General features: G+C 39.1%; 1 protein-coding gene across 43 annotated transcripts in view; it reads right to left on the bottom strand.

The window, feature by feature from the left end:
* Positions 1 to 20,310, bottom strand: part of SORBS2 (sorbin and SH3 domain containing 2) — a 326,123-nt gene that overhangs the window by 47,282 nt on the left and 258,531 nt on the right. For 24 of the 43 annotated variants that reach the window (XM_027529620.1, XM_027529616.1, XM_027529623.1 and 21 more), the window contains 6 exons: positions 19,595 to 19,639; positions 16,920 to 17,109; positions 14,684 to 14,798; positions 6,741 to 6,899; positions 5,951 to 6,034; positions 3,912 to 3,968 (listed from right to left, as the gene is read on the bottom strand). In XM_027529620.1, the coding sequence (XP_027385421.1) occupies positions 3,912 to 3,968; positions 5,951 to 6,034; positions 6,741 to 6,899; positions 14,684 to 14,798; positions 16,920 to 17,109; positions 19,595 to 19,639 (650 nt within the window). The remainder of the gene's footprint in view (positions 1 to 3,911; positions 3,969 to 5,950; positions 6,035 to 6,740; positions 6,900 to 14,683; positions 14,799 to 16,919; positions 17,110 to 19,594; positions 19,640 to 20,310) is intronic. The other 19 variants (XM_027529650.1, XM_027529649.1, XM_027529658.1 and 16 more) reach the window with 7 other exon arrangements.

Here is a 20,310-nt window from a genome sequence, read left to right on the forward strand (position 1 = left end):
TTCTGGATTTTTTTTTTTTTTGTGGGGAAAATATATTTGTCCCTAAGTTGGTTGAATCCATGAATGTGGAACCTACAGATATGGAGGGCCAACTGTACTTTTCTCTGTGTAACTAAAAATATTCATAAATCAAACATTGCCTAGGGTGAGAAAAAGAAAAATTACCCCTTCATGTAGAAACAGACTATAAATAGAAATTTCTCATATAAAGAAATGGTTTGATGTTTAAAGAAGTATTTGTAGCCATCATTCAATCCTTATAAAGCATAAATCTTTATACGTTTTTGTCATATTGCCAGGTGTAATTTTTATGTAGACATAAAATTTAAGCAGGACTTCTTTCGTCTGTCAACATAAACATGACTTTTTAAATAAAAAAACCACAGAATTTGGTTTGAAATTAAACTACCTGGTCCTTGAATCAGGTACAGATTTGTATCTTTGCAATTATTTACATTCAGGGTTAGGTTAAAATAGAATATTTAATGAATCAAAGTATAAACTTTTCTTTAAAAGTGGACTTTTAATCTTTTAGTCAGAAAAGCAGCTTTCAGTTGTCCATGGATATAGAACAAAGAAAAATAGATACTATAAATTTGATAAATAATTCCAAATGCTTATTGTACACACCATTTTCATACTCCTTCATTCTGAGCAATACAATGAAATATATATTAACAATTTTTTGTTAGACATGGATTTGAGAGGTAAGTAGTTGTGGTATGATGTATGATGTCTAGGATGTCTAGGAAAATGCATACCACGTATGTGTGTATATATATACTCACAAGCCCCATTACACACGACTTTAAAATATCTTCTATTAACTATTATTTTCATTTATACTGAATGAGAATGGAATTGCCCCCAAACAAACAAAGCATCCCTATGCAAGAGAATACTACTCCCTCTTTTTAGACGGAGAAAAAGCATATATAAAATACTTAGATTCTGAGGTTCTCAACAAATAAAAAGATAGAAAAAAAAATTGGTCTGCTAACCGGGTAAGTTTAATGACTGTTTTAACTTGCTACTGTAAATTGGATATTGGCAGGGTGGAAAGATAAATATAAATAAGAAGGATGGAAAACAAGTAAATAAATAAAACCAGATAATTATATTCTGATTTATAAATATTAGTTTTTCATGTTTGCAGAAGAGCAGCACCAAAGAGCCTCAGAACATCTGTGTGGTTCACAGCTTTCATGGGACACCCAACCACAGTGCCCAGTTGGTCAAAAAAAGTGTCCATGTGTGGACACTCTTAGAATACCCTTAAAGTGATCAGAAATTTTGAATCACTAGCTTGAGATGAGCCTAAACAGTATTGTAATATGAAATAAAACATAGTGTAAGAAGCGAAGACTCCATGCTGTTAAACTGTGTTTTAGACTTATGCTAAGAAGCTAAAATTATTCCTCCATGTGCTGGTTTCCACAAGGTAAAATAAACTGAAACCAGTATTGTGATGTATGCTCAAAGGAAATGGTTCAGTATTAAATTATAAGGAAGCAATAAGAAGTTTAGATAGATGACTAAGAGAAATCTTTGTATATGATTGGTACTCATTCTGAAATGGAAATTGTCTTCAGAGAGGAGGTACCTGTTTTATCTATTATAATGTACTGACTATTTACATTTTACCATTATTTTAATACACCCAAATGAAGGGCATTTAATAAAGTACAGACATTGAGTCTAAGTGATCATGTGGTTAAACTTTGCTTAAAAATCCTTACTTGTTCCTTATTAATGTCAGTTTCTCACTTATACTTATGGATTAAAAATGTGTTATTCGTGGCATATACTAGGCACTGAATAAAAAATGGTAGCTAGGTTGATGTTCAATCAATTACAAATTTTACCAGAAATGTTTTACATGAGGTTATTAGAGACAGAATTCAGTACCTTATCAGAGTATTTTTTAACACTGAAAAACCATGATGTGAAATTAATAATATAGTTAATATGCTATCAGAACAAATAACACCCTCTTCTCAGTCCCAAAGAGAAGATGAAAATCAGTTTAAATATCCAAGTGCGTCTATATGTGATATTTTCATCACTATCATTAACATTACAGAATGCATAAATTAATTTTCTACTATTTTTACACCAAGTATTATTATGTAATATTAATTATAGAAATGTATTTTACAGAAATCTATAATTATTAAGTAGTATAACTTGTATAATAGTATAAACAAATAAAACAAATTTGTATCTAAAAGGTTTTAGTTCTTAGTACATCTCTTGGAAGTGCTAAGAAGTATGGTATAAAGGAAGTTTAGGAGATGTTTTCTATCTTTAATTTGCCATCATACTATCATCTAGTTTTGAATGTATTTCTTAAAATAGTTGGACTCTACCTTTCTTGACTGAAAAATGAGTGGGTTAGACATGGTGATCTCTGAATTCCATCTCAGTTCTCAATGAACTGTCTTAATAATATCCTGGAAATATTTGGCCAGGATATCTAAGAGAAATATGTGACCTTATCGAATTCTGAAGTAAATCCTTTGTTTGTATGTTGAAATGATATTCTTTCTTCAGATTCTATATAACTTTTTATTTAATATATAAATATTTATACACTTCTCTGTTTTAACATACACTCTGATGCATACCTCAGGGAGAGTCATTGGAATTGCAGATTGCTCTAAATAGTTGGGTATCTTCTCCTGCAACTGTGCCTGCAATTCCAGTTATCACCATCGTGTGTCAGTAGTACATCCCACAGCATAGGTCTCCTACTAGTTTTATTTTCTAATTGAATATATTTAATTGAATTAAGACTTTTTGATGAAAATATTGTTTTTTTAATTTATTTAGGATCACAGAGAAACTACTATGTAAAAACTACTGCAAAAGCCAGTTCATTCACTTTGCTCTCATCCAGCTGCGTCTATAAATTCCCACGGGAGGTTTTTTGTTTCTTATTAGCTAATGTTTAAACCACCATCACTTTTGTTTATGTTTATTAATGAGTCCTAAATCTACTTTCCAAAATAATTTCATTCTTCTTTGCAGAGAAGAAGCTTTTGGCTCTGTATAATTTCTTATACTCTTTTTGACTAATTCAAATAATACTTTACATTGCCAGGCATAATATTTTTTTATGTATCAGATTGTCATGAACATCATATACAGAGATGGAAAATACGTTTCATCTCATGTGCCAGTGGTAATCTAATCTATTATAGTGGCTTCCTGGATCACAGCATTGAGAAGGATCCGTAATGTCTGCCAAGGGCGTAGTAATGTTTGCCTAGGAAGTCGTAACATGTGTGCCAGTTATTTGTCAGTCCTATTCTTGATTTTATCTGATGTTAAAATCTAGAAGTTGTATCTGTGAAAAAGAAAGAATTGAAATAAATTTTAGGAATATATGAGACATAACAAATCTGATTATGGGACTTCCCCAGTGGTCCAGTGGTTAAGATTACATTTTCCACCATAGGGGATGTGATTTTGATCCCTGATTAGGGAATTTCCTTGTGCCACATAGTATGGCAACCAAAAAAAAAAATCTGATCATCTAAGAGTCTAAACTGTCATTCTGTACCTCCAAGCATGATGATAAAATGGCTCTGAGGAGATTTCCGGCAGTATTTTATTCAGTATAATCAGATATAAGCAATAATGCTTTTTGATTATCACACTCAGATACCAGGATGCATTGAATAGTTCACCTGAAAGTAGCGATTGGCATGATTGTTCACCTAAAGAGCCAACAACTGTGATGTAATTAACGTCCAAGCAGTGATACTGGATACAACACAATGGTGCAAAGATAGATTTTAAAAAACAGGTTATAGATACTTTAGTGACTCGTAAAACATGGATGTTCAGAATCACAGTAACAGCGCCCAAGAAAGAAATCTGAAAAAGAAAGTAATTTGTTTTTTTACCTCATTGGAAACACGAGGAGAATGATCTTGAACATAGTCCAGAGCCTTTTTGGGAGGCTGGGTGTAGATGCACCACATAAGCAGAAGTGTAGAGATGGAATGGAGGAGAATCAATGGCAGCAAGGAATGACCATGTGGGAAAGGTGACAACAGTTAGAGCCTGGCCGACAGCATCAGATACACACAAAAGAGCGACACGAACGGAGCAAAACGGCGAGGCGGGGGCCGGGGGCCCAGGAGGAGGAGTGCAATGCTCGCAAATATTTTCAAGCACTGGGCAAAATCACGAGTGATTTGATTAGTATAAACTCATTTCATCAAACCAAAATTAGCACTCCTAGTCTCTAGCCGCAGAGGAATGCAAGGTACATTAAAGAAACACCGAAGGAGCAGGTGGATAGCATGCTGGTGAGTTTCCACGTGTAGCTGAAAACGATTGTAGAAAAATGGTGACAATTTAGGCTCAGAACAGAAATTGGTTCTATCCCCTGTGAACTGTCTATAATCAACAGTAATGACAACACATTTAAATTAAAGCTGGGAAATTTTTTTTCTCTAAAGTGAAATGCATTTATGTGAGTTGTTGTTATAGTCACTATGTTGTGTCCTAATCTTTTGTGATCCCATGGACTGCAGCCCACCAGGTTCCTCTGTCCATGGAATTTCCCAGGCAAGAATACTGGAGTGGGTCACCATTTCCTTCTCCAGGGGATCTTCCCAACTCAGGGATCGAACCCAGGTCTCCTGCATTGGCAGGTGGATTCTTTTACCACTGAGCCACCTGGGAAGCCCAATTTATGTGAATACTTAGATACAAATTAGGGAAAATATTCTTCCTATTACTTATAGAAATTCTAAAAAATATTTGGTTTATATTCATTTACAGTCACTTTTGATCCAGTTCAATAAGATATAATGAGTCTAATCAAGTCTCCTTTGCATTTTAATGGATAAAAGGAACTAACCACTATAACCACCTAGTATATAATACATGGTCAGTATATGAGTGTATAAATCAGTACATGATATGATAAAAGAAAGATTTACTAAAACTTCTGTGCAGTGCATTCAGTATGTTCTTCAGGCATGTAAAATTCAGAAACACCAATGAAAGTATAAAAACTGTGTAGTTGACAGACATCAAATGCACGGCTATTGGCATCTGCACTTCCCCAATAAAATTTGAGTTGATAGAGGAAATTGTTATTTGAAGCTTGGGTCAACTCTTTATCCCAGACTAAGCAATTCTTATTGGTGGGGTTTTGGGGACTAGAGATGTTGTGATTTTCAGTAGCAGGAGGGGATATCAAGGTCCACAGGGTTTCCTTGTTTTTCCCTTTCTTTTCATGCTAAGACCAAATGAGACATTTTATGGTGGTGATATTCTAGCAGTATATTATAGTAGGGATTTCCCAGGATGTTTGTTTTTTGTTTGTTTTTTGATAGGTCTGGGATTAACTTCTGACTCTGCCAGTTGCTATCTTGGGCAAATTAATTAACCCTCTGGCCTCTGGCTTTTTCTTACTGGAGGGATGCTGTGAGGTCTCTCTGAGATCACACAGAACAGGCCCTCTGCAGGTGCTTGGTGATTCCAAAGCAAACAGAAGCTATCATCATAGTAATTTTTATTATCGTAAATTTCACGGGATGCTCTTCTGATTGAATTAGACCTAAATGGACTGTAAACAAATACAAATCTTCTATCAAGAATTGTCAGACTATGGGAAGACAGATACTGGTTCAACATTTTGAATTTGCAATTTGATATAAAGTAATCCTAATGTATGATTTGGTGGGGGAAAAAAAGAACTATATAGGCAGTGTCTGAACATGTTTAACCATTTGGTAGAGAAGTAAGTGTGAGCTAAGCTGTACCAAATTTGTGTATATAGAATATACTTTTTTCAGTGGTTTTTGGTGTCTATAGAATTCAGCTCTTATTCTCTAAATGACACCTATCTCTTCTGATAACAATTATGTTTTAAAAATCAAACAACATTCTCCTAATTGTTTTATATTAACAGTCTAGCCTCACTTACCGGGCGTCCAAACTCCAGTTCTGAAAAGAATTTATACCAGGGCTCATTTTCTAAATCTATGTCATCTGGATTTATGCGATCAGTCTGGAGCAGATGTGAAGGAAAAGGGAAGGAAAAGTCACACTGAGCTAAGTGAGGGCAACGCTGTGAGGCATGAAAAACACACACGTTCGCACATAAACATGCATCAACTTTCATCCAACAAATCTCAGCCAGAGAGAACAGAGGAGGTAAAGTAAAATGAGTCACTTTAGGATATGAAGGTTTAGCTTCGAGGGCATCACTTAGGCCCTCGTTGTTTTCTCTGCCATCATTTCTGGTTTTCTCCTTAGCTGGACGCATAAACTATGACAGACTCTCTGTGACAGTGAGGTTGAGCACTGATAGCCCAGCAAGGTATTAAAACAGGCTCAACTCCGTCCCCAGGTAGCTCTTCTGGGCGAGTGCCTCCATCGCCCCTGCCCTCAGGGGTGCCAGTGAGTGAGCCTGCCTTCTGCTCACAGCTGACTTGGGTGCAGGCACTTGGAGAGCCTCGGGGAGGGAAGCGGGGGGCGGGGGGGGGGGTACGTGGGAAGAGATACAATGTCGGGGGAGGAGTGAGCAGTGCTGGGAGATTGTTAGCGGCCCTGGACATGAGGAACCCGGAAGTCTCAGTGGGAGAGAAAAGGGCAGCAAGGTGGGGGGTGACGGTGAGTAGCCAGCCTCTGATTATCTTCTCAGCTTCTGGGGAACAAGGGCTACACCTGAACTTCCCGACGGACGGCGTGAGTTAAAGAAGGAAGGAGCTCACCCGGATGGGGGAGAGAGCCGGGGCGCACGGGCTTGGTGCGGGGATACTGGTCCTGGGCGGAGGGGAGGGGCTACCAGTTACTTCTCCGCAGGGTGACATAGAAATAGGCTTCCGGCCAGGGTCCCTTGGAACAGGTGTCGGAGTGGTTGGGAGAGGGGGCTGCAAGAAAAAGGGGTGAAGGACAAACTGTTTCATTAGATAGAGGTTCTTGGTGGGAGCCAACAGGACGCCAGCTAGCAGTGCGTCGTGCCCTGCCTTAAGTCAGGCAGAAGAAAACGTTCCAGGAAAGTAAATGCCCCAGGGGCCCCCAGATAATTTAGGACTGATCCAGAACACTGAAGACAGTGTGGAGAGCCTTCACAAAGCGAAGAAAGGTCACGTTTTATGATACCCCAAGTATCACCTACCTGTCCACCTTGAGCTAGAGACATGGATGTGGGTGGGGAGGGGTTTTTCATATGGTCAGTCAAGGGTTGGGGAAGAGAGAAAATCCAACCCTGGTTAACATTCTAGAGAAAAACTAAAAAAAAAAAAATTTTTTTATAGTTGACTTTCACCTCTCCAGTGGTTTCTGAATGTCATATTTAAGGTACAAAAACTAGGACTGTTAAATATAAGCAGGTTGAGAAAATATATACAATTGCTTTGATAACAGAAAAAAAAAAAGAGCATTTACTTTACCCAGCAATATCCTTAATGCTTTTAAATAATACATGCCTGACCAGACTGATTCAGGCTACTGATTTTACATTCAAAAGGGATGCTTAAAGTACTATGTGTGGGTTATGACTTTTTTGAGAATTCACTGTTTAGTGGCTAAGTTGTGTCTGGCTCTTTTGTGACACCATGGACCGTAATTGGCCAGGATCCTCTCTGTCTGTGGGATTTTCCAGGCAACAGTACTGGAGCGGGTTGGCATTTCCCACTCCATTACATGACACTAATTAAATGTGGAGCAGTTGGATGATAGTATTTTAAATTGGGAGAAAAAAAAGCTCCTGTTTTCTAAAAGCCATTCACCTGGGCCAGGAGAGGACATAGTCCAAGAGGTCTGTGATGTGCTCACGGCCTCAAAGTGGATCCTTATATTCTCTTCCAATCCCTAAAGCTCTCAAGGACCCGCACTGAGTAACTGCACGTCAGCTCCAGAAGAAGTGCTCTACAACCTCTGAGGTACGCCATATTCGAACAGAAGCCAATGTTGGAGCCTCGCTTGTCCAAGTGTTTTGTTGGCCTGTTGCATTCCCAGTAGTTTTGTTAATAACACACGGTCTGTATTTAATAATCAATTATATCCAAAGTCTTTTAATAGATGTGCTTTTTATTTCAGTATTTTCTGAGATTGTGATAGTAGTTACAGGCAGTGATAGAAAAAGTCTGAGACATCATAACAGAAGAGTGAAATGGCCTACAATACCCAAAATATGTGATGAACAAAGTGATAAAGACCATGTAGTAACCTTGTAACACATTTACGATGGGGTGCTAAGTGAGTCAAAACACACTATGATACTAGTTATGGCAGTGTCACAAAGCTTGTGCCTGGACAAACACAGTGCTGAGACTTCTTTCTTTTCAAATATTGTTATCCTTTACTATTATAACATTATGGAAAACACTGTATGATTACTATGAAAAATGCTGCAGATATCTTGAGATGTATTCTCCTTTTAGTAAGCATTATGTTTGGTTTACATTTCAGAAGTAATGAAATGGACAGAAAATATTCTGGTAACTAATTTACCATTTCCTTAATTAAAAAACCTGTTTCAATTTATTTCTGAGTCGATAGTGCAAAAGTAGTCATTGAGATTTTGATTGTACTAAAATATTATTTTTCTCCAATTATCATTTAGATTATAGCTGCAGCATGTAGGCATGTTGTGGAATAGTTTGGCTGGAGCTGATTTTTAGGGTAAATGATATTAGAATTTTCCAGTAATTTTGTTCTGTGTGTAAGAGGCCCAGTACTGGTTCCAGAGGAGAATAATCTTTAACTTTTTCAAATCTCACTGTTTCTCATGCTACACCTTTAATAATATTGTTAATTCTTGATTTTATAATCTCTGTTTTCATGTACGATACTTTATTTTTGTTAAGGGGAGACAGAAGCTTCTCTTAAGAGAAAACATTTGTTTAAAAAAACGTTTTGAACAGTAGAGGGCAGCAAATTTACCAAACAAATAAGTATATTTTCCAGTGGTTACAACTTCACTCTGATTTCCACCTTAAAAGTATATATATACAGCAAACAAATATACTAAGTTCTGACTTATAGAAATCTATTTCAATGATAGACTAGGGAAAAGGGAGAATACTATCTACCATCCCGCATCCCACCTTAGAGCACCAACTTCCCATGACATAATTTTGTAGAATAAAACTTCAATTTACTGTTTCAATGGGCACATGCTAATAGAAATTAGAAAAGAACCTCGCCCCCCTGTCCACCGCCCGCCGAACAATGATCATTAGCAGTTATCCCTAACTTTGGGACGTAATGAAAGGCACAGGCTTGAGCAGAGCCTGCCAGGTAAAGAAATGCTAAGTGGCAGAACTGGAATTTTCTCTTTGCTGAGGTTGACCTTTTGAATCAGGCAAGAATTAAATGTATTATGTAGCAACCTAGAGTCACCCTAAGGCACACAGGGGCCTCATGGAAGTCAGTGATACACATTCGGATGGTCAGCCCACAGACAGACAGACATACTCATGATCCCACAAAACAACACGTTCCATGAGTGAATCAAGTGTTTTCAATTGTTCAACACAAATGTTAACACTCAGAACTATTTAGGAAGCACAACCATGCTCATACAAGACAACAGAAGAGCTGCAATACTGCTGCACCTCTTTCTACCCTCCTTGGGTCTCGTCTCATTGTGAAAAACGCAGCACACCTGTGCTCACAGTGAACGCTGGGTCAACAGCGCATGAGGAAGGTGTGTAAGAAAACTGAAAACTATGCATCACATACAATTCTTATTTAAAGGTAACCTATTTTTCAAGGTTTGTTTTCTACAGTTGCATTGTGCTGCTTTTCAGATTATAAAAATTCTCCTGTTCTCAGTATTCTTATTGCAGGCATGGGGTTTCTATTTGCAGTTCTGAACAAAAAGAAATTGCCACTGTCATTTGGTTCTTTATAACTTAGGCTCATTAGATTTTTAAGCTTTAATGATATTGGCTACTATGTTTTATATTTACTGAGATTCCACAGTAAATGCTCTACACATTGTTAGGACAATTTTTTATGATTTAAACCAACAGATGAAACTCTCAATTTTTATAGCTTAAGCTTCTAGTGACAATCTTCACTGCTAAAGAAGTTTAATTTCACTGAGGATTTACATTGCATTTCAACTCTGCACTGTATTTTCAGTGATTGTTTGCTCACATTATCATGTGTGGGTTTAGTTACCGTAGAGAAAGATTACATCTCCACGTTATTTTCTATTTTCAAGCATACAGGTGTTCTGCTGCTGCTGCTGCTAAGTCACTTCAGTCGTGTCCGACTCTATGTGACCCCATAGACGGCAGCCCACCAGGCTCCGCCATCCCTGGGATTCTCCAGGCAAGAACACTGGAGTGGGTTGCCATTTCCTTCTCCAATACATGAAAGTGAAAAGTGACAGTGAAGTCGCTCAGTCTCGACTCCACGGACTGTAGCCTCCCAGGCTCCTCCGTCCATGGGATTTTCCAGGCAAGAGTACTGGAGTGGGAAAGGTGTTCTAAACCAGTGCTTAATTGAATTTAACGTGGTTCACCTGTAAATATATCCAAGCCAGAGAGGATGTAGAATTTTTATCAATATAATCCCAGGAGAGAGTTTATATAATTGTCTCGTGGAATAAACTGTGGTTCAAGTCAGTTTAAGATAAATTCTTGGTGACTGCAGAGTACTTTTCTAGATCAAACATTAGGGCCATTTAATCGTCATTCCTGAATTTATAGTCAGTTGAGAATGCAGGCACTTCCAAAAAACTGTATTCATTTTTACTTTCCTATTAAAGAATATGAATATACATTCCATTGATTTCTAAGGAAGAGGAGGATCCCTTTGGCCAGGGTCTGGGAGAGGACTTCTGTTCAGATAGCACTGTCTCCTCTCCCCACTTCATGTGCCAGGGAATCAGGAAACCACAGTTACTAACAGCAGTGTGTGAGACCCCTCGTGTGTGCTTTGATGGAGACGGGGGTGCCTTTCGTCCTTAGAATCATACAGACTTCACAGATAAGCAACAGAACAAGGATTCCATCCCACCAACTTGACCACTAACTCCAAGGGTAAAACCTATCCCCGTTCCCTTATTATTAATTCAATGTGTGTTCACTGAGCACCTACCCTGTGCCAGGCATTGCTCTAGGTGCTAGGGATTCAACTGGTGCACCAGATATGGTCTATGCCTCCAAGGAGCTTAAAGTCTAATGAGGGACACAGACAAGTGAGCAGGCTGTTACAATTCAGGGTGGTGAGGGGCAGTGCAGCGTGCTTTAGGAGGGCTCCTCACAGCAGGGGAAGCAGGCATCTGGTGTCTAGAAGTTAGGGTGGTGCCCTGGGCGAAGTGAGCCAGGCTGAGCAGGAGATATGGGACTTTCCACGGGAGGAAAGAGGTGGCAGAGAGAGCATTCCTGGCCAAGGGGCAGCTGGACAGAGGTTCAGGGAGGAGGCATGCAGAGCTCTCTGTAGAGCTGCAATGTGGTGAGACAGGAAGGGCAGGGAGGTACTCGGGGCTGCAGAGGTCAGCGGGGCCAGACTACGAGGTTTTTTGTGTATTATGTTAAGGAACTTGGCTTTGCTCTAAGGACCCTTGAGAGCCAGGAGAAAGTTTTGAGCAAGAGGCTTTCTAGGGTTGTCATAGCTATGGTGTGGAGACGAGATTGGAGAATTAGGGAAATGAGTTAGTGGCTGACATTGTAATCCAGATGTGGACAGTGGTGGGCCAGATGGACAGAGAAGGGCAGTGGCGCTTCTTCCAGAAGGCAGGACTTTGAGATGGTTGGGGAGAGGGGAATCCAAGATGACAATTTGGGAAGACTGGGCAGATGATGGCGTCATCTTGGAATTCAAAAGAGAAGCAAAGAGTACCCTAGCTGTGGTGTATACTTTACAGAAATTAAAGATGAAAAGAGCAAAGGAATGCTCACAAACTGTCTTGGAGTAGACGTGAGAGTGCTAAACCTCACAGCTTACCTGCTGTCCATTTGCTGTCCCATCCCTCTTATTTAGCAAACCTGCTCCCTATCCTCTCTCTCGTGTGTCTAAGACAGTCTCAAATCTTATGTAAACTCTATCAAAATATCAAGACATAGCCAATCTCTGCAATCATGCCCTATGGCACCACTGCCCCCCCCCCTTTTTTCCCTGGTTTAGAGAGGCAATTGGAATGGATTCAGGGTTGATGAAAAGAAGAAGATACTAGACTAGCTGAGCCCTATAATAAAAAGCCTGGCCAAAATGATACAGATGACTGGCTGAGATCATCTTGCATAAGGCTGGCCCTCAGCAAAATTGTTTAGGAGGCATAAACATTTTGGTTCTTTCTGTTTCTTCATGAGATATCCATTCTCACTTTTGCCCAAGTTTCTAGGTTCCTTTCACTGCCCTTTTCCTGTGGCAGCAGAGAGCTATCAATATCCAAATCTTCAACCACACCTGCCCTGCAGATCTTTCCATTCCTTTTAGAACTAGTTCAGTATACTGGGTGTATTGGTTTTGTGTCTTAACTACAATACTCAGGGCCCAGGTTGCTGGTCAAATAAATCCAGGACACGAATTTATTATAAGTGAACAAATTAACTTATACTATAAAATAGTTAATCAAATCATCTAATTAAGGTGATAATGACTACTAGCTAAATGTGTTTGCAGTTTAGCATTGTGCAGGTGATGAAATGCACCAGGTGTGAGTCTGTGGGCTCAGCTCCCAGGTGCAGTGCTAACCAGCCACGGGAAGCTGGGCAAGGTTGCTTAACAAGTGTTCAGTCTCTCTACCTGTAAAATGGGAATTCCATACATTTACTTCATACAATTGTTGGGATCATTATATGGTAATAAGGCATGAATTACAAGGCCTGACATCTTAAGTAAGTGCTCAGTAAGGAGCTACAACTATTGCTACTGCTTTTGTCATTGCTGTTTTTAAACTTGGAGTCTTCAAGGCATTAACCCAAAGACATGACTAAAGGGACATTTCATTCACAATGACAGGGACTGTGAATAAGCTATTGAGGGGGGCAAATTCATTCTGCGTGTCTCCGTTTTAACCACACTGGAGATGGTCTACTTCTTACAAATGTGGGTCTACTCTGCATATTGGTTAAACAGACTCCAGGTTCCTTGAGGTAAAGACTATGTCTTGCTCATTGCCATGTCCCCTGCACCTAATCCAATGTCTGGCACATAGGTGGTGCTTCATAAATTTTGTTGCATGAGTAAATACTAGAAATATCCTGATGGACAGCTTCCAAAATCAATCCTGTTTCCTGACACCAAAGCTGCAAAAGCATTCCGGGACAGTAACAACCCCCATCATCCTAAGGGTCTCAGACATTGTTAGAATGATCATTAATGTTTTGGTAATTACATTTAAATCTGAGGCTCATATTGCATGATGATTTTGATCTTTTCCATTTTATGCAATGGTGAATTCATGGTCTCATCCTAAAAATTTCAAAGACCATGATATTAGTTCTCATCCTAAAAATTTCAAAGATCATGATATTATATCATATAACTTAGTGAATGAGTTATATGTTTGCAGTGGAACCTGCAATTCAGTGGTGTTCATTTTTTTTTTTTTTCTTTCAGTTTTTCTGGTAAAGTCCTGTTACTCTAAAAGATACAAGTTAATTTGAAGAAAAGCAAAGAAGGTTTAGAAAAATATCCTGTATGAATTATGTGATTATAAGGTTCTGGAACATGTTTCTCAAGAATATAAGCATAAATACAGGGTTTGAAAACTAAATCAAGGACACTCATCTTGGGTGTGGTGCGCAACGGTTTCTAATCAAATTTCAGGGCTGACCTTATATATAATGATGTGGCTTCCTGGGTACTCTTAAAGACACTAACAAAGAAAACTCTCTATTTTCTGTTCACTGACACCTAACATTCTTTCAAGACAAGGACAAGAGTAAACTGCACAATGGTTTCTCTAGAAGCAGGTTTTGATAGAAATGACGCAGAGGAATTTCATAATTTCAAAGAGATCCTGAAGGCATTGGTCGAGGAGGGAAAGCAGAGGACTCAGAAAGGAGGATTAGGGGAATTAAGAGGGCCAAGGAAGAGCCTGTTTGTTAAACTGCACTTTGAGGAGACATGCGGTTATTTTCAACTTTATAGATCTTTTCCTTTGCAGATAATTAAAACATATAATTGGAAAAAATGCTGCAAAGTTAAATATAATCTTGATCCATTAGATTGACAATCAGTCAGGAGACTTGAGGCTTGGTAACCTGAGAGAGATTTAATAAGAATCAATTAAAACAATTGTTATAAAAACGGGCATTTGGAAAATTTCCCTTGAAGTCAAAGAAATATTAAGAAACCAATAATGGAAATGAAGGGATGGAACTGCTTGATCCCTTTGTATCAGAGAGGTCCAGGAATGATTGTTCTCACTGGCAATGTAGATGGGCAATTTAGTGCAGCATTTGAGTGTTCTTTTACTTTAAAAAAAAATTAAATTCAGGATCATGATTAGGCATAGTTATAGTTCCATGCCAATGAGTCCTATATTTGGACAGTATAATAGTGAGTGCATCTTTGATTCTGAGATAAGATGCACAAGTCATGATGTACAACAAGCATGATTTTTTAATAATGCCAACTAAATAAATTACCTTGGTGATAAAAATTGCTAAACAATATGAAGTTCAGGTTTATTTGGGAACCCAGGAAGCCTAGAGAACTGGCATTCTGTTTAATGACAAGTGCTTACTGGTCTCTCATGCTGCAGAATGGAGGACTTCCCAGGTTCATATTCAAAAATACTCCTCGGCTCAGAACGAAATTTCCTTGTGTCTACTTTTCTGTCTGGAGGATCCCAGTCATGCCTAGAAATCAACAACAAGTTACACATTAAAATCATTCTCTATGCTTAAAGCCATGGATAAAACCACTGAATATCTGTTTTCAAAGTTAATTATGATACAGACTTTTTAAAAGTGTCTCAGGATAAAATGTTATGCTGAAAAAAAAAAAAGCACATGTATGTTCTGTTTTACATAAATGATTTAAAGAAAGCCATTTCTTTGTTTTCATGTTGTATGTTCCTCTGTTTTTTTTCCTACAAGGATGTGCCTCCTGCTGGTTCAGTACGTTACACGAGGGGTCTGTGCAATAGATATGCAGACAGTGATGTGCTAGTGAACCCTGGGGTCACAAATAGCAGCTGTGTATGTTTGTGTTTAGAGTAAGTGGCGGCTACCCGCCATTAAGTCCTGTGAGTTTATCCCATCACTCTGTGACCTGGCGTCCTTGATCTGAAGTGACAGGGAGTAATGTACACGTCGTGTTTGATCTTGTTTATCTTGCAAATGGCATCGTAGTTTGTCTGCAAAAAGTGCAAAAGTTTCACTTGGGTTGCTGTCCGTAGGAGCAAATTGTGTGACAGGCTAGACCCTCCATGGTTTTACCCTTGAGAAACCAGAGCCTGGCATCTATTCTGTGCATAGGAGACCTTGGAGTCAGCTCTTTTTCCTGAACTAACATCCTTCAAGAGGCAGTCAAAGAGGGACTTCAAAAGTAAAACTCTTCTAGGTAGCTGAGGCTGAAGAAGGCTTCCTTTGGGAGGATCACTTTTGAGAAAGAAGAATTTTCTGCCTATAGATGGGGGCAGTTCTGGCCCATGGAACAGGATGAAATTCTGACTCTGTGCGAGGTTGGAGACACTCATATTCTTCAAGACAGGAGAGCTAGGGGAAAGCAGGTCCTGGCTTTCTAGTAAATTGATGAGCACTATTCGGCAGAGAAGAAAGCATTCTAGAAAATGTTAAGGGATTACCATGTTTCTTAAGGAAAGATTAATTTTTATTAGACATATAGGACAAATAATACATTTAAGTCTGAGTTAATCTTGGTTCTTTATGGTAGAGATACTGTTTTGTGTCTAGACTATTATTTCTCAAATTTAAGATATCATACCTGTAAACATATAATAATCATGAAGAGATGGCATTAAAGTCGAATCTCTTCACATATAATGTATATCTTGTCTTTGTGCTGTCTTGTAACCTATTTGATCGTCAGTTACTCTTCATGGTACAGCAGGGTGTTGAATATAATTTCTGGAATGGGTCAGTTAGATGGATGCTTAATAACCACATTAATACTAAATAATCATTACATTTTTATTTATTATTGCTAGTATGGAATGAGCTGTGACTTTAGTCAGAGCCAAGTGTGAGTCTGGCTTGGACATACTAGCTGCATGAGTTGAGCAACTTACTTTGATTTTTGAAACTACAGTTTTTTTCCTCTCTAAAATAGGTTTAAAATAGAGCATGTCTCATTGGGTTGTGTTCAGAATTAAGTGATATTATACAGGAAAAGTACTTAGATGAGTGCTCGTAGTGAGGTCTCAATGAAGGTTACCTATAAGTAGGGCTATTAGTCATCATCCTAATAAAAATGGCACAATAAAAGTGTGTTTATAAATTTTTATTTTTGTTTGAATAGTTTCTATAAATTATTTCAGTGGGGAAATTAAAATTAGTGTGTAGAAATGAGTCATAGGTGGACACCTGTTAACTAATGCCTTACTTATGAATAACCTTTTCTGTACTTTTGGATATCAGAGGGGAAATTTTAAATCATTAATAGTCCTAACAGTTTGGGGAACCTGAAATTTAACTGCATAGTCTCTGACCTGCTATGCCAAAGGGAGTGGGTGTCCATTATTTCTGTTTGTCATATGCATTTATTGATCAAAGAGTGGAGATGGCGCTCAGTTACTTCAAGTCTAACTAAGGTGACTAGGATATTATGAGGCAAGTGTTTGCTGCACTCTTGATAGAGGAGGTCACCATGGCACCTTTACTGATTAATAAGATGATATGTAGAAGGTTATACACAAACTATCTCGTAAGGTAAGCACCGATTCTTCTGCTGAATGCCGTGTGGAATTAGTTTTATCCTAAACTCACTGTTGGGCACTTTGAGGGGGAAAGCCTTACTTTTCTGTTGAAGACCGATCTCTTGCTCGAAATGGTGGAACCGGAGGAGGAATGGGCGGGGGAGGGACGGGGGACGAAGCATCCTTAAACGCATTGGTGCCGTTGTCTGAGTGGCTCTTGGAGAGCGGTCTGTAGGTCTGGGTCTTGGCAGCAGGATGTGACTGGGTACTGTAGGGCGAGTTGTATAGGCCTGTTGGGAAGCACAGCACGGCAGAACAAGAAAAGAACAGAGACAAGTAACGCTTTTAAAGTGCATTAAACTATTTGTAATAAATAAAAATTCTTCTATTTATTTACAAAATATCCCATGATTTTACCAAGATTATTATCGGTAAACATACTCATAATGCATGCATTGAATGATATGCTCTTGATTAATACTATTAATCATTATTAATTCATTAATGTACTATAGGCACAAGCATTGGTTACAGTGAATCCTCATCAATTATTATGGAATTAGTAATAATTCAGACTGGTACTAGAAACAGACTTACAGATACTTAGCAAATTTGCTCCAGGATAATGTAAACTAATAACACGTTTCCAATTATCTTCTGTTACTTTAGAAGCTTTGATTTGTATATAGTAATTGACATGTTAATTACAATCATATAAAATATTGAGCAAGTTATCTACATGCTGTGCAAGGCATAAGGAAACTTAAACCCTCAATAAGCTCATAGTACATCTCTGGAAAAGAGACATGATTAGAATTATGATTGAAAATAATTGGTTACATATGATAAAGGCCACATGCGGAAACTTATATTAGGAATTAAGATTTTAGAAGATGGTTGATAGTTGGAGAAGATATAAAAAACCTAGGGCACTAGAGTGAGCCCTGAAGGATCGGTTTGGGCTGGTAGGGGAAGAGGTTGTGGAGATAGCAGAGGAAAAAAAGAGGCAGAAAGTGCAAAGCATAGAACAGCACCATACAAGGTTAGTAAAAGGGGAAGAGACTGACTAGAGTTGCTTTGTCTACGGATTAAATGGTAAAGCTCTCTAAAGGGCTCTGTGAGTTGATAGGTAACTGCTGTTCAATTTGTTAATTATTCATGGATGCAAACCTCAGTATGAAAAATAATTATAAAAATTCTGAATTTCCTGCCACCTCAGTCTTTTGAGCTATTACTAATTTCACTCCTCTGCTTCTCTTGGAAGCCCATGCACATTGGCTATGACAAATAAGATACAGTCTCTACACTTTGTTTTGCTTCAGTTCCACAGTGCTTTTTAAGAACAAAACAGACCCAAAATGGAGTCACTCATGCTAAGCCCCACGTCATGAAACCGAGACTTAACTTAGTTACAGTTTTGACTCTCCCAGAAACAGAATCTTAAACCAGTCCATCAGAAATTGCCTGGTCAGCATGAGTTAGACACTCTGCCTGACAGACCTCTACCCTCCCCTCAAGGAGAGTGACCTTCTAGCAACGTGCTGGCTTTTCTCCTTGGTATGACTTCTTGTTCCTGCTTCCCTCTGCCTATTTAAATTCTTTCCTTGTGTTCAGCTCCTAGGAGGTCCTTTCTGTCTGCTAGATTGAATGCCACCTGATTCATGAATTGTCATATAAAGTCAATAAGATCTTTGAAATTTTCTCATTTGGGTTTTGCATTTTAACAGGCTAAACCCAAGAGGGGAGTTGGGAGTACCTCTGACCAGTATATAAAAGTTGAGGGACTCTTAGGCGGTCGCCTGTTATCATCTAGAGGAGTGAGGGCTGAAAGCCAGATTCTTGCAGCTTGTTGAGCTTGTTCTGCTTGTATTTTTTTTTTCTCTATTTGTCCTTGGATGCTAGTAGCAAAATCCTCAACAGTTAAAAAGGCCCAAGTGCTGGCCTTCAAGTGTCACAGAGAGGGCAACCTCATCTAGTTCAGGGGCCAGGCTGACCCAGGGAGAGGAGGCCGCAGCTGCCAAAGGGGACGTAGGCCCCCAAGCCTGCTATAAGAGGGGAATACAGACACTGTGCTGTAGTCCTGAGCCCGGAACTGGCAAGTAACTGGAGGCCCTGTGCAGGATCCCCCGATGTGATATTTAGAAGACAGCTGTAATCAGAAACATTTTTTAGGGGCCCCTCATTCTAGCCTGCAGCCATTCCCAAGACACCAGCTCACAGAAACACTAGTGGAAACGCCCAGGGCTGAAGCCGTTCCATCATGACCACTGGCAACTGAGTCAGAAGAGTGGTCTGGCAAACTGGGATTTTTAAAAAGCTTTCTATGAATGGTTGCATTTGGAGCAAAAGCATGGACAGGGTCACAAAATACTTTGCTTGACTTGTTTTATAGTGAAGTGTAATCTGAAAGATCTGACGCAATTGTAAGGATTCTTTACTGATAAAAGGAGACCTTTATCTTACTTTGTACCCCTATTACAGTAGGTTCTTCCCTGCTGTCCTTCATATTTTGGTTAAACATTCCTGAAGCTGAGAATAAACTAACAGTGGGGAAGAAGCCGATAAAATAGTATTAGTTCTCATTTGCATGAGAAAAGATCCACTTTTTTTTGTTACACATGCTGAGAAAAGAAAGAGAGAGACACATGCACAAAAGCATCTTCCTAATTGTAGAAACTGAAATCGTGCACTCAGAGTGGTTAAAAAAAAAGTGGGAAGTTCTTCCACGCATGGCAAGGCACAGTGTATTCATGGCAAGCAAGGAAACCAGCCTACCTGCATTATATGTATAAGGAGTATTATACATGTCTGTGTCATCATCTAGAAAATGAAACATAAATATTATGGTAATACAGATTCGGTCACCACATCCTATTGAGATGGCAGAACTTCAGGGAAACAACAGATCTGTTAGAAAGCTAACACGGTTTGCCTAGTTCATAATGCCAGTTTAAAATGTTCAAATATTACGTTTTGGTTTGTTTTGCTGGCCCTCTGCAAATTGACTTCTCTGGGCTGTAACAGCTTTGCTCTGCTGCCCACTTCACAGCATATGGACGTCAGTCCTTTCCCCCCCTTTCCACCTGTTCTGGATCATGAATTTCCTTTAGTAAGTGCTTTAAAGATCTCTTATCAACTTGGTGAGACTCAGCTATGGCCCACTCTCTTGACACAGGTTGGATCTGTGAGGACAGAGGAATCATGAGTCTGTTTAAGCAGACAATAGCCAGGCTTGTTTATACTGTGAACAGGGAAGGATGAATGGATAAGGCCAGAACCTCTGGTACTCCTTGAGGGTCATCTTCTAAGAGGCTTTCTGGCAGCTCAGGGGTGAAGAAGAAGCACAGGTGTCTGGGAATTGAGGGGTGATCTAAGAATAAGGGCTTCCCTGGTGGCTCAGACGGTAAGGAATCTGCTTGCAATGCAGGAGACCCCAGGTTTGATCCCTAGGTCGGGAAGATCCTCTGGAGAAGAAAATGGTAACCCACTCC

Source organism: Bos indicus x Bos taurus, chromosome 27 (assembly GCF_003369695.1).
Source record: "Bos indicus x Bos taurus breed Angus x Brahman F1 hybrid chromosome 27, Bos_hybrid_MaternalHap_v2.0, whole genome shotgun sequence".
Classification (NCBI taxonomy): domain Eukaryota; kingdom Metazoa; phylum Chordata; class Mammalia; order Artiodactyla; family Bovidae; genus Bos; species Bos indicus x Bos taurus.